General features: G+C 41.3%; 1 protein-coding gene across 14 annotated transcripts in view; it reads left to right on the top strand.

Moving 5' to 3' along the window:
- Nucleotides 1–14,732, top strand: part of LOC133631554 (receptor-type tyrosine-protein phosphatase F) — a 595,429-nt gene that overhangs the window by 568,823 nt on the left and 11,874 nt on the right. For all 14 annotated transcript variants that reach the window (XM_062023872.1, XM_062023869.1, XM_062023867.1 and 11 more), the window contains 3 exons: nt 2,633–2,787; nt 3,051–3,336; nt 8,295–8,473. In XM_062023872.1, the coding sequence (XP_061879856.1) occupies nt 2,633–2,787; nt 3,051–3,336; nt 8,295–8,473 (620 nt within the window). The remainder of the gene's footprint in view (nt 1–2,632; nt 2,788–3,050; nt 3,337–8,294; nt 8,474–14,732) is intronic.

Here is a 14,732-nt window from a genome sequence, read left to right as displayed (position 1 = left end):
CCTTTACTACTGTTACCCCAGGTGGCCCTTGGCAAAGGCCTAGTACCTGACTGCCCCCTAGCCAGGGGTACGGTGAAGACCTCAACGGCGAAGCAGGCGGAAGACGGTAGTTTTTAAGAACTACCACAACGGCTGCGATGGCGGAAGAAGGCTGCAGTAGCAAAGGGTCCCCAGTCGTCTTGGACTCCATGCCACTGGACCCCGACCCGATTCTGTCAAGGATCGTGTGGTGACTGTCTGTGCACCAGTCTCCCCACGTAAAACAAAGTCACGCACAGGCATCCTCCATAAAGGGATGCACCCCTACCAGGAGGATAGTCATACTTGTTCGAGGGACCGCCGATAATAATACCGTACAACCAGAATTCTATTTAACCTACTTTACTTCAGTTTACAATAACAAGATCTGATAGCTCAGATACAGCTCATGTTATTCTATTCTGTGTTGTATGTGTTTTATGTTGCACCATTTCACCAAGTAAAATTCCTAGTTTGTGAACCCGTTCTCAAACAATGGCTATAAAAACTATTCTGATTCTGATTCAGCAGTTGCAAACCTTGTCAAATTATACAAAAGCATGCGTTAATCACAAATAGTGTTATTTATTGAACACACGAACCAGGACTGTCTCAGACCTTCTGAAAGACAGTTCCAGATTTCAGCAGCATAAAACTCAAACACAGTTTCTGTCACAACGGGGTTTTCGCAGCTTACTGCGAGGTCCGTTCTCCCAAAATGCAGGCGGACCACTCCGGACATGGCGTGCAGGTTGGAACATGATTTATTCCTCAAAATATCAAAGTATTACAAAAAACAGAAAACGAGCCGACAGAACAACGTGCCTCATCGCACTCGAAGCTAAAGCAAATACTTAGCATAGACTATGGACAGGGAATACTCACGAAACTGTGGCATGAAACAAACAAATCTTACGTCGACATGGCATGAAGCAAACACTTAGCATAAACTAGAGACAAGGCAAAACTCACGTAACAGGTGCATGTAGCAAACAATGAGGCCAGACTGAGCGTGGTGAGCAAGGTGAATAAATAGCTCTCTGATTAGTGGTTGACAGCAGCTGAGCGTGGGACCACTAACCAGAGGCAGGTGAACCCAATTAATCCCCATGGTGACCAAAATAAACCCAGGAGTGCACAAAACAGGAACTCAGGGAGTCCAAAACTAACAGAACATAACCAAAACATGATCCGGATCATGACAGTTTCGTCCTGATTCTGGGCACCAGCAGGAGGCTCCAAGAGGTTCTCAGAGCCCGAGATGGTTCAAACCTGTCAGAGGTGTATTTCGGCGCTAGACCTTGAACAGACTTGTACACAAGCTGTTTTAAAGTCTATTCCCTGAGCAACAGGGTGTCAGGGCAGTGACCTAAACAAGTCTTCCAAGAGTTCTTTGTTGGATTTTTCCAATATTTTTGTTTGGTGGATTATTCCAACAGTTTCCTCCTGTTTTTTTCTTTGTTGGATTCTTCTGAGAGTTCCTCCGTTTTTGGTTCATTTGATTGTTCCACAAGTTTCCTCCGCTCTGTTTGTTTGGTTCTTCCAAGAGTTTCTTCCTGTTCTGTGGCTGTTGGATTCTATATTTCACAATGCAAAACTCACGTAACAGGTGCATGTAGCAAACAATGAGGCCAGACTGAGCGTGGTGAGCAAGGTGAATAAATAGCTCTCTGATTAGTGGTTGACAGCAGCTGAGCGTGGGACCACTAACCAGAGGCAGGTGAACGCAATTAATCCCCATGGTGACCAAAATAAACCCAGGAGTGCACAAAACAGGAACTCAGGGAGTCCAAAACTAACAGAACATAACCAAAACATGATTCGGACCACGGGTCATGACAGTTTCGTCCTGATTCTGGGCACCAGCAGGAGGCTCCAAGAGGTTCTCAGAGCCCGAGATGGTTCGAACCTGTCAGAGGTGTATTTCGGCACTAGACCATGAACAGACTTGTACACAAACTGTTTTAAAGTCTATTCCCTGAGCAACAGGATGTCAGGGCAGTGACCTAAGCAAGTCTTCCAAGAGTTCTTTGTTGGATTTTTCCAATATTTTTGTTTGTTGGATTATTCCAACAGTTTCCTCCTGTTTTTTTCTTTGTTGGATTCTTCTGAGAGTTCCTCCGTTCTTTGTTTGTTTGGTTCTTCCAAGAGTTTATTCCTGTTCTTTGTCTGTTGGATTCTATATTTCAGTGCAGGGACGGCGCTGTGTCACTTCCATTCGTCTTTTTTCAAACGCTATTAACTCCGCTAATTAAATCCAATCCAAAGCCGGAGAAGTTTCTCCAATTCAATCAGCAACAAAGACAATGTCGCCAAACCTTTTCCCCGGGAAACTGCGCGGGGGTTTCCACTTAAAATGCATCCACGTTATCTGCACCCAGAGCTTCGCGGCGAAAGCAGAGCGCATTATCACGGCCGTGACTCCAATCAAGACTTTTTGTTGGAATAGCGAGAACGTGTGACAATTAAATCGCTGGTGCTTTTCAAATGAACGTGGGCTCCAGTGTCACCGGAACACTTTGACCTTAAAGTGTTGGAATATTTCAGCCGAGCGTGATCCGTCAAGCAGCACACTTGGTGCAGCGTGTAGTCACTCCGAGGAAATCTCTTGCAGAACGGCTCCAGTGAGAAACGAGAGATGCGGCAGTTCCAGTTCATGGCCTGGCCGGACCACGGAGTCCCTGAGTATCCCACTCCCATCCTGGCCTTCCTGAGGCGCGTCAAGGCCTGCAATCCTCCGGATGCCGGGCCCATGGTGGTCCACTGCAGGTGGGAGTCACAACTAAGTCCACACACCTGTTTTCTAACATCAGATGCTGTAGAAAAACTGAAACACAGGTTTTGTTTGTCTGAATGTTCGTGTGCTACGTCCTGGTTACTGGATTTATTTGTAAAATGAGAATGTATTCTTACAAAATACTGTAGTAAAGAGCATCAGGTCAAATATCTAGAAAGCGAGACACATTGATGATGAGAAAAATAAGTTGTTATTGTTATTGTTATTATTATTAATATTTCTGTCCTACGTGTAGCGCCGGCGTCGGCAGGACGGGCTGCTTCATCGTCATCGATGCGATGCTGGAGCGCATGAAGCACGAGAAGTCGGTGGACATTTACGGCCACGTGACATGCATGCGGGCCCAGAGGAACTACATGGTGCAAACCGAGGACCAGTACATCTTCATCCACGAGGCCCTGCTGGAGGCGGCCACCTGCGGCAACACGGAGGTGCCGGCGCGCAACCTCTACGCCCACATCCAGAAACTGACGCAGCCGCCGTCCGGCGAGACGGTCACCGCCATGGAGCTGGAGTTCAAGGTGAGGAGAGACGCGTCCGTTCGGGGAATGCGGCAAAATCGCAGTTGCACATTGTCAGGTTCAAACACTGATGACATCTATTAAACAAGACAAGAAGCAAGGAATTAAACAGAGACAGAATTAAATTTGGCTCAATGAGGAGAAACGTTTGGACTGTACTCTTTGAACAGTTCCACCACGCTCTGACGAAAGATTTTATTTGGACTTTCCCTGATTACATGGCAACAGCTGTTTCTAAGGGAGGGGGGGTCGTAAACAGCCATCGCCTTTGGTTACAGAACAGTTCATAGAAAAGGTCGTAAAACAGTTCAAAGAAAAGGTCGCCTGGAGGGGAGTCTGGTCCTGCTTCCTCTCCGCTTTGTAGTTCTCGGGTCAAGACAAAATCTTTCTGTGGATTACAATACATCAAAGAAACAGAACACCTTGATGTTGCTCCCCATCCTACAGATTTTTTGCAAATTGAGATAGTAAACCATATGTTTATCACCATTTTTATAAATTGGAATAACTTTAGCAATTTTCATTTTGTCAGGAAAAGTTCCATTTGATAAAGATGTATTACATATATAAGTGAACAGCTTCAGGACACAATCCATTACTTCTTTAACAAGTGACATATCCACGTTGTTGATGTCAGCTTCAAACACTGATGACATCTATTCAACAAGACAAGAAGCAAGGAATTAAACAGAGAGACAATTAAATTTGGCTAAATGAGGAGAAACGCCTGGACTGTACTCTTTGCACAGTTCCACCACACTCTGACGAAAGATTGTACTCCTCCTTTTTTATTTGGACTTTCCCTGATTACATGGCAACAGCTGTTTCTAAGGGAGGGGGGGTCGTAAACAGCCATCGCCTTTGGTTACAGAACAGTTAAAAGAAAAGGTCGCCTGGAGGGGAGTCTGGTCCTGCTTCCTCTCCGCTTTGTAGTTCTCGGGTCAAGACAAAATCTTTCTGTGGATTACAATACATCAAAGAAACAGAACACCTTCATGTTGCTCCCCATCCTACAGAATTTTTGCAAATTGAGATAGTAGAGACACCGGTCTATAATTTGAGACCATATGTTTATCACCATTTTTATAAATCGGAATAACTTTAGCAATTTTCATTTTGTCAGGAAAAGTTCCAGTTGATAAAGATGTATTACATATATAAGTGAACAGCTTCAGGACACAATCCATCACTTCTTTAACAAGTGACATATCAACTTTGTTGATGTCAGGTTCAAACACTGATGACATCTATTAAACAAGACAAGAAGCAAGGAATTAAACAGAGACAGAATTAAATTTGGCTCAATGAGGAGAAACGCCTGGACTGTACTCTTTGCACAGTTCCACCACACTCTGACGAAAGATTGTACGCCTCCTCTTTTATTTGGACTTTCCCTGATTACTTGGCAACAGCTGTTTCTAAGGGAGGGGGGGTCGTAAACAGCCATCGCCTTTGGTTACAGAACAGTTCAAAGAAAAGGTCGCTTGGAGGGGAGTCTGGTCCTGCTTCCTCTCCGCTTTGTAGTTCTCGGGTCAAGACAAAATCTTTCTGTGGATTACAATACATGAAAGAAACAGAACCCTCATGTCGCTCCCCATCCTACACAGTGGAGTTTTACCACCCTTTTGTTTGGTAGGATCAAAGACAGCTTTTGTCCTCTCACCAGGAGCACAAAAGTTTTGTGATAACTTAGATACAATTATTCTGACACACATTGTCGCCTCGTGGCGCCTCATGTAGCCTCGGAACGTATTTACCTCTGCGCCGACACAGCTGGTGTTCAAGGTGACACGCACGTACTCACCTGCTGCCCACCTTGTGATGTCATTACACACTTTTCCTCCCAGCGCCCTCGCGTAACCATGATGCATTGTGTTTGGAAGCGATAATAGCCTCGGCCAGAGAAAGATGGCGAAAATGAGTGTGTGTGGGTGTTGCAACACACTTATACACACACACACACTCACACACACACTGCTGGCATAGCTGGACCGTGCGCACACACACCTGCGTGTCCATCTGCTGTCCAAAACCGGCGCCAACGTGCTTCCAATGGCGCTCTTTGTTGACAATACAAATGCGTCGGAATAAACACGCGCTAATTCCCGCGTGAAAAGATGAATTGCACACAAAGGAAAAACATGTTTGTAATATGTGACGGGCGGTCATTGGGAAGTTCAAAGTGCACACTACTGCCCCCTGTCTATCTGGAGGCTTACTTACAAACACAAGACTGTGATTTGTCATTTGTCATGGTGTCCAAAGTGGATCTAACATAATAGTGTGAGAGTCCAGTCCAAAGTGGATCTAACATAATAGTGTGAGAGTCCAGTCCATAGTGGATCTAACATAATAGTGAGAGTCCAGTCCATAGTGGATCTAACATAATAGTGTGAGAGTCCAGTCCATAGTGGATCTAACATAATAGTGTGAGAGTCCAGTCCATAGTGGATCTAACATAATAGTGTGAGAGTCCAGTCCATAGTGGATCTAACATAATAGTGAGAGTCCAGTCCATAGTGGATCTAACATAATATTGTGAAAGTCCAGTCCATAGTAGATCTAACATAATAGTGTGAGAGTCCAGTCCATAGTGGATCTAACATAATAGTGTGAGAGTCCAGTCCATAGTGGATCTAACATAATAGTGTGATAGTCCAGTCCATAGTGGATCTAACATAATAGTGTGAGAGTCCAGTCCATAGTGGATCTAACATAATAGTGTGAGAGTCCAGTCCATAGTGGATTTAACATAATAGTGTGAAAGTCCAGTCCATAGTGGATCTAACATAATAGTGTGAGAGTCCAGTCCATAGTGGATCTAGCATAATATTGTGAGAGTCCAGTCCATAGTGGATCTAACATAATAGTTTGAGAGTCCAGTCCATAGTGGATCTAGCATAATAGTGTGAGAGTCCAGTCCATAGTGGATCTAGTTAATAGTGTGAGAGTCCAGTCCATAGTGGATCTAACATAATAGTGTGAGAGTCCAGTCCATAGTGGATCTAGCATAATAGTGTGATAGTCCAGTCCATAGTGGATCTAGCATAATAGTGTGAGAGTCCAGTCCATAGTGGATCTAGCATAATAGTGTGAGAGTCCAGTCCATAGTGGATCTAACATAATATTGTGAGAGTCCAGTCCATAGTGGATCTAACATAATAGTGAGAGTCCAGTCCATAGTGGATCTAACATAATAGTGTGAGAGTCCAGTCCATAGTGGATCTAACATAATAGTGTGAGAGTCCAGTCCATAGTGGATCTAACATAATAGTGAGAGTCCAGTCCATAGTGGATCTAGTTAATAGTGTGAGAGTCCAGTCCATAGTGGATCTAACATAATAGTGTGAGAGTCCAGTCCATAGTGGATCTAACATAATAGTGTGAGAGTCCAGTCCATAGTGGATCTAACATAATAGTGTGAGAGTCCAGTCCATAGTGGATCTAGCATAATAGTGTGAGAGTCCAGTCCATAGTGGATCTAACATAATAGTGTGAGAGTCCAGTCCATAGTGGATCTAGCATAATAGTGTGAGAGTCCAGTCCATAGTGGATCTAGCATAATAGTGTGAGAGTCCAGTCCATAGTGGATCTAACATAATAGTGTGAGAGTCCAGTCCATAGTGGATCTAGCATAATAGTGTGAGAGTCCAGTCCATAGTGGATCTAGCATAATAGTGTGAGAGTCCAGTCCATAGTGGATCTAACATAATAGTGTGAGAGTCCAGTCCATAGTGGATCTAGCATAATAGTGAGAGAGTCCAGTCCATAGTGGATCTAACATAATAGTGTGAGAGTCCAGTCCATAGTGGATCTAGCATAATAGTGTGAGAGTCCAGTCCATAGTGGATCTAGCATAATAGTGTGAGAGTCCAGTCCATAGTGGATCTAACATAATAGTGTGAGAGTCCAGTCCATAGTGGATCTAGCATAATAGTGTGAGAGTCCAGTCCATAGTGGATCTAACATAATATTGTGAGAGTCCAGTCCATAGTGGATCTAACATAATAGTGAGAGTCCAGTCCATAGTGGATCTAACATAATAGTGTGAGAGTCCAGTCCATAGTGGATCTAGCATAATAGTGTGAGAGTCCAGTCCATAGTGGATCCAACATAATAGTGTGAGAGTCCAGTCCATAGTGGATCTAACATAATAGTGTGAGAGTCCAGTCCATAGTGGATCTAACATAATAGTGTGAGAGTCCAGTCCATAGTGGATCTAACATAATAGTGTGAGAGTCCAGTCCATAGTGGATCTAACATAATAGTGAGAGTCCAGTCCATAGTGGATCTAGTTAATAGTGTGAGAGTCCAGTCCATAGTGGATCTAACATAATAGTGTGAGAGTCCAGTCCATAGTGGATCTAACATAATAGTGTGAGAGTCCAGTCCATAGTGGATCTAACATAATAGTGAGAGTCCAGTCCATAGTGGATCTAGTTAATAGTGTGAGAGTCCAGTCCATAGTGGATCTAACATAATAGTGAGAGTCCAGTCCATAGTGGATCTAACATAATAGTGAGAGTCCAGTCCATAGTGGATCTAGTTAATAGTGTGAGAGTCCAGTCCATAGTGGATCTAACATAATAGTGAGAGAGTCCAGTCCATAGTGGATCTAACATAATAGTGAGAGAGTCCAGTCCATAGTGGATCTAACATAATAGTGAGAGAGTCCAGTCCATAGTGGATCTAACGTAATAGTGAGAGTCCAGTCCATAGTGGATCTAACATAATAGTGAGAGAGTCCAGTCCATAGTGGATCTAACATAATAGTGAGAGAGTCCAGTCCATAGTGGATCTAACATAATAGTGTGAGAGTCCAGTCCATAGTGGATCTAACATAATAGTGAGAGACCATACACCTTGGTGTTGATTGGAGCTTCATCAAAAGTGAACGTGGTCGCCAACAAACCCTTTGAAACGTTCCTGTCTTCACGCCACGTGTCCTTCGTCCTCAGCGCCTGGCCAACTCCAAGGCCCACACGTCTCGCTTCATCAGTGCCAACCTGCCGTGCAACAAGTTCAAGAACCGCCTGGTCAACATCATGCCTTTCGAGTCAACCCGCGTCTGCCTGCAGCCCATCCGCGGCGTGGAGGGCTCCGACTACATCAACGCCAGCTGCATCGACGGCTACAGGTGAGCGGAAATGTCCTTTTTTTTTGTGTGTGTGTGTCCGTAACGCCATCAAGTCCACAAGGAGGTTCTGACTCCCCCTCAGCTGCAGTTTGTGAGGAGGAGGGTCTCCACGGAGGCCCTTTGAGCACTGCTGGGTAAATAGTATCATTGCACCAGGGGACATTTCCCTTCCCTCTCCTCTCCCATCTTCTTCTCTTTTCCTGGCACTCACACTCCTGCAATGAAATGTGTCCTGCAGCTTCATCGTGACACCGTGTGCTGCTTCTATTGTTGTTGGAATGTAGTAATCAGTCCCTCCAGGATTGTTGTTTTTAGTCTTCTGTCTAATGTTAACCTCAGTGAATCACTGCAAAAACTGAAATCTAAGTAAGATGAAATATCTCAAATAAGGGTGATATTTGCTTATTTTCTGTCTGATAAGATCATTCTTCTCACTAAGCAGATTTTATGTTAGAGTGTTTTACTTATTTTAAGTGTTTTGGTCCTAAATGATCTCAGTAAGATATTACAGCTTGTTGCTGAGATTTGATGAGCTATATTGAGTAAAACATGCTTGAAACTAGAATATCAACTGTTGCAAAGCTGTGTCATCAACACTCACAAGTAGGGATGTCGATAAATGCGTTAAAATGTAATATCAGAAATGATCGGTATCGGTTTTTTTATTATCTGTATCGTTTTTTTTTGTTTTTTTTTTATTAAATCAACATAAAAAACACAAGATACACTTACAATTAGTGCACCAACCCAAAAAACCTCCCTCCCCCATTTCTTTCTGTTATTAATATTGTGGTTCCTACATTATATATCAATATGTATCAATACAGTCTGCAAGGGATACAGTCCGTAAGCACACATGATTGTGCGTGCTGCTGCTCCACTAATAGTACTAACCTTTAACAGTTAATTTTACTAATTGTCATTAATTACTAGTTTCTATGTAACTGTTTTTATATTGTTTTACTTTCTTTTTTATTCAAGAAAATGTTTTTAATTTAGTTATCTTATTTTATTATTATTTTTAAAAAGTACCTTATCTTCACCATACATGGTTGTCCAAATTAGGCATAATAATGTGTTAATTCCACGACTGCATACATCGGTTGATATCGGTATCGGTTGATATCGGTATCGGTAATTAAAGAGTTGGACAATATCGGAATATCGGATATCGGCAAAAAGCCATTATCGGACATCCCTACTCATAAGTATAAAACTGCTTTTTTAAAGTAATCATTAGAGATGTCCGATAATGGCTTTTTTGCCGATATCCAATATTCCGATATTGTCCAACTCTTAATTACAGATTCCGATATCAACCGATACCGATATATACAGTCGTGGAATGAACACATTATTATGCCTAATTTTGTTGTGATGCCCCGCTGGATGCATTAAACCAGGGGTCCCCAACCTTTTTGTAGCTGCGGACCGGTCAACGCTTGAAAATGTGTCCCAAAAAAAATCAAACATTTATTTTATTTTTTTTCATAAAGAAATACAATCATGTGTGCTTACGGACTGTATCCCTGCAGACTGTATTAATCTATATTGATATATAATGTATATATTGTGTTTTTTATGTTGATTTAATTTTTAAAAAATTAAATAAAATAATAATAATAATTTCTTCCGCGGCCCGATGGTTGGGGACCACTGCATTAAACAATACAAGAAGGTTTTCCAAAATAAATCAACTCAAGTTATGGAAAAAAATGCCAACATGGCACTGCCATATTTATTATTGAAGTCATAAAATGCATTATTTTTTTTATTTTTTTTTAATAAATGTTTTTATTGAATTTGACAGGTATTACAATATACAATAGAACAGTAATCACATTTTCCCTTTTTTTTTTCCGCACCCACTTCCAAGAACAGCAACCCAACACATACCCCATACACACAAACCCCCCCACCCCCCAGGTCCTACATAAATTAAAGGTACAGTCACAAATGGAAAATATATTATTACATCACTTTCTTCTCAACATAGGCAGATAGTAAATATACACCCAGAATAAATATAAATAAAAAATAAAAAAAATAAAAAAAGGAAGCTGGTTTGTGAAAGGTGAACTTTTCATGTGTCCTATAGCAGTGGTCCCCAACCTTTTTGTAGCTGCGGACCGGTCAACGCTTGAAAATTTGTCCCACGGACCGGTGGGGGGTGGGAGGGTGTATTTAAAAAAATAAAAAAAAAAATTTTTTTTTTTTTTTTTTTTTAACATAAATAATACAATCATGTGTGCTTATGGACTGTATCCCTGCAGACTGTATTGATCTATATTGATATATAATGTATGTATTGTGTTTTTTATGTTGATTTAATTTAAAAAAAAATAATAATAAAATAAAATACCGCAGCCCGGTGGTTGAGGACCACTGTCCTATAGCATCTTTAATTTAGCTATGTAGTCAACCACACCGCCCCAAACACAATAAAACTTCCCAGGTGCCCCCCTAAGATTGAACTTTATTTTTTTTAAAAACAAACAAAAAAAAAACAAAAATTTTTTTTTTATTTCTTGTGCGGCCCGGTACCGGTCCGCGGCCCGATGGTTGGGGACCACTGTATTAAACAATGCAAGAAGGTTTTCCAAAACAAATCAACTCAAGTTATGGAAAAAAATGCCAACATGGCACTGCCATATTTATTATTGAAGTCACAAAGTGCTTTTTTTTTTTTTAACATGCCTCAAAACAGCAGCTTGGAATTTGGGACATGCTCTCCCTGAGAGAGCATGAGGAGGTTGAGGTGGGCGGGTTTGAGGTTTAGGGGGTAGCGGGAGGTGTATATTGTAGCGTCCTGGACGAGTTAGTGCTGCAAGGGGTTCTGGGTATTTGTTCTGTTGTGTTACGGTGCAGATGTTCGTCATTCTTGTTTGGTGTGGGTTCACAGTGTGGCGCATATTTGTAACAGTGTTAATGTTGTTTATACGGTCACCCTCAGTGTGACCTGTATGGCTGTTGACCAAGTATGCCTTGCATTCACTTGTGTGTGTGTGAAAAGCCGTAGATATTATGTGATTGGGCCGGCACGCAAAGGCAGTGCCTTTAAGGTTTATTGGCGCTCTGTACTTCTCCCTACGTCCGTGTACACAGCGGCGGTTTAAGAAGTCATACATTTTACTTTTTGATACTGATACCGATAATTTCCAATACTACATTTTAAAGCATTTATCGGCCGATAAAATCGGCAGTCCGATATTATCGGACATCTCTAATAAAAATATAACTACATGTAAAATAGGAGGTAAATGTTTACATACTACATTACCCAGAAGGCTTAGCGCTAGTAGACAAGAACAGGAAGTAGGTCTTAAGTTTAGGTAGGTTGATATATTGTTTCATGAATTTGTGTGAATTGGCGCGATCGCAACATCGTGAATTTCCTGGAGGGATTGTGTGACATTGTTCTAGCAAATTCCAGAAAAACATTTTTCTAGTGAGACGTTTATCCTGCTCTTTTTCTCCTTCCACACTGCAAAAAGTGAAATCTAAGTAAGATGAAATACCGTATTTCCTTCAATTGCCGCCGGGAATATGGTATTCGCATGCCTAGAATTACAGCCGGGTCAAACTCGTTTCGCAAAATAATTAGCGCATGCTTGGCACTTCCGCCGGGTCAAACATGAGTCATTAAATGACTCCCGCATCCTGGTGGTAGAGGGCGCTAGTGATCCTTCTTGCGACTGCTGGTACTGCAGAAGACCTGTGCTGCAGAAGAAGACAACAGCAGCAAGAGTGCGCAGCCATTTATTTTACCACGGAGGATTACATATCTAAAATAAAACAGTTTTCTAAACTGGACTTTCAATCGAAGCAGGAGGTAATACTTAAAAGGAAGATCTCCATCGAGACAGAGAGACTTTTAAATTGATTGATTGATTGATTGAGACTTTTATTAGTAGGTTGCACAGTGAAGTACATATTCCGTACAATTGACCACTAAATGGTAACACCCGAATAAGTTTTTCAACTTGTTTAAGTCGGGGTCCACTTAAATTGATTCATGATACAGATATATACTATCATATATACTATCATCATAATACAGTCATCACACAAGATAATCACATTGAATTATTTACATTATTTACAATCAGGGGTGTGGAGGGGGGGGGGGAGGATATGGACATCAAGTAGTGGACATAGAGAGAGAGAGAGAGAGAGAGAGAGAGAGAGAGAGAGAGAGAGAGAGAGAGAGAGAGAGAGTAAAACTGAAACTGAAGGAAGACTTCTATATCGATGCTTTTCTTCAAAAGGAGCTGGCATGGACTCATTTATACCTAAAGGTAAGACTATAATAACGTTTTCTTTTATTAAATGTGCTTTTCATGATAAGGTAAGCGCCGGGGTGAGAAGAGGTTTTAAAATAATTACCGCATGCATGGCAATCTCGCCTGCTTTTGGTAAACGCAGGGGTGAGAAGAGGTTTTAAATTAATTAGCGCCCCTGCGGCTATTCAAGGAAATACGGTATGTCAAATAAGGGTGATATTTGCTTATTTTCTGTCTGATAAGATAATTCTTCTCACTAAGCAGATTTGATGTTAGAGTGTTTTACTTGTTTTAAGGGTTTTGGTCCTAAATGATCTCAGTGAGATATTACAGCTTGTTGCTGAGATTTGATGAGCTATATTGAGTAAAACATGCTTGAAACTAGAATATCAACTGTTGCAAAGCTGTGTCATCAACACTCACAAATATGAAACTACTTTTAATGTTTTATTTTCAATGAAACAATAGAAAACACGTCCTCATATAGTAGTACAGTTGTTATTAGTGAGAATATACTTATTTTAAGGTGTTTTTTGGGTTCATTGAGGTTAGCTAGTTTTACTTGTTTTGGAAAGTCTTGACAAGCCAAATGTTCTTGTTCTATTGGCAGATAATTTTGCTTAGTTCAAATAAAATACCCCTCATTTTTGTATTTTTTTCCCTTGTTTTTGAACACTGACTTTTTGCAGTGCATTCATCTCAAATGTTTTCTGTCCTCTTCCTCTTGAGTCCTCGCTGGTCTTAAGCAGCATCCTAAATTTGTCAAGATTTTCATTTTGCTCTTGAAGCATTCCCCTCTTTTTTCTTCTCTCCTCCCTTCTTTGCTGTCATCTCCTTTCATCCTCTCTTCTTTCTTCCTCCCCTTCATCTCCTCCTCCTCCTCTCATCGCCTCCTCTGCTCTTTCTTTCCTCTCCTCCCCCTCTGTGCTCCTCTTTCCTTCAAGTCCTTTCATCTCTCCCTCCATCCTTCTCATCATCTTTTCACCTTTCTCTGCTCTTTTTTCATCTCCTCTTCATTCCTTCTCTTTGCCTTCCCTGTTCTCTGCACCCTCTCTTCTCCTCTAATCTCTTCCCTCCTCTCTTTCAGCGCTTACACTTTTCACCTCCTCCTCTTCCATGCTTTCTCCTCTCCTCCTGTATTTATTTGTGGCAGGCAGAAAAAGGCCCTCAGGATGTTCTAATCTCCTGGTTCCACAGCGCCTTCATTAGTTGTTCCGTGTGTATTGCCGTGTTGTGTCTGCACGTACAACACACACACACACACACACACACACACACACACACACACACACACACACACACACACCCTGCATGCATGTGCATCAGACATGTGAGAAGCAGCAGCATCTTCTCTCCTGACAAGAGCGCTGCTGCCACCTGCTGTTTCCACTTGTATGCATCATGAGCTCATCTTATGTGTGCAAAAGGTGAAATCTAAGTAAGATGAAATATCTCAAATAAGGGTGGTATTTGCTTATTTTCTGTCTGATAAGATAATTCTTCTCACTAAGCAGATTTGATGTTAGAGTGTTTTACTTGTTTTAAGGGTTTTGCTCCTAAATGATCTCAGTAAGATATTACAGCTTGTTGCTGAGATTTAATGAGCTATATTGAGTAAAACATGCTTGAAACTAGAATATCAACTGTTGCAAAGCTGTGTCATCAACACTCACAAGTAGAAAACTACTTTTTTAAAGTAATAATTTCTTATTTCAAGCATGAAATTAAAAAAATCATGACTTTGACACAATTGTGTCTCATAATTAAAACAGATGACAGCCAAATGGACTTTGCTGTTTTATTTTCATTGAAACAATAGAAAACACGTACTCATATAGTAGTACAGTTGGCACAGTACAGTAAACTGACAGTTAATATTTAAACATTTAACATGTTACATTTCTAACAATTTTGAACAGAAATAGTTCATGCACATTCAGATAAATTCTTCAAAATTACAATTAAAAATGTTTTGG

Source organism: Entelurus aequoreus, linkage group LG16 (genome assembly GCF_033978785.1).
Source record: "Entelurus aequoreus isolate RoL-2023_Sb linkage group LG16, RoL_Eaeq_v1.1, whole genome shotgun sequence".
NCBI classification, from domain to species: domain Eukaryota; kingdom Metazoa; phylum Chordata; class Actinopteri; order Syngnathiformes; family Syngnathidae; genus Entelurus; species Entelurus aequoreus.
The sequence above is the reverse complement of the archived record's forward strand: the minus strand, read 5'-3'. Positions and strand labels throughout refer to the sequence as shown.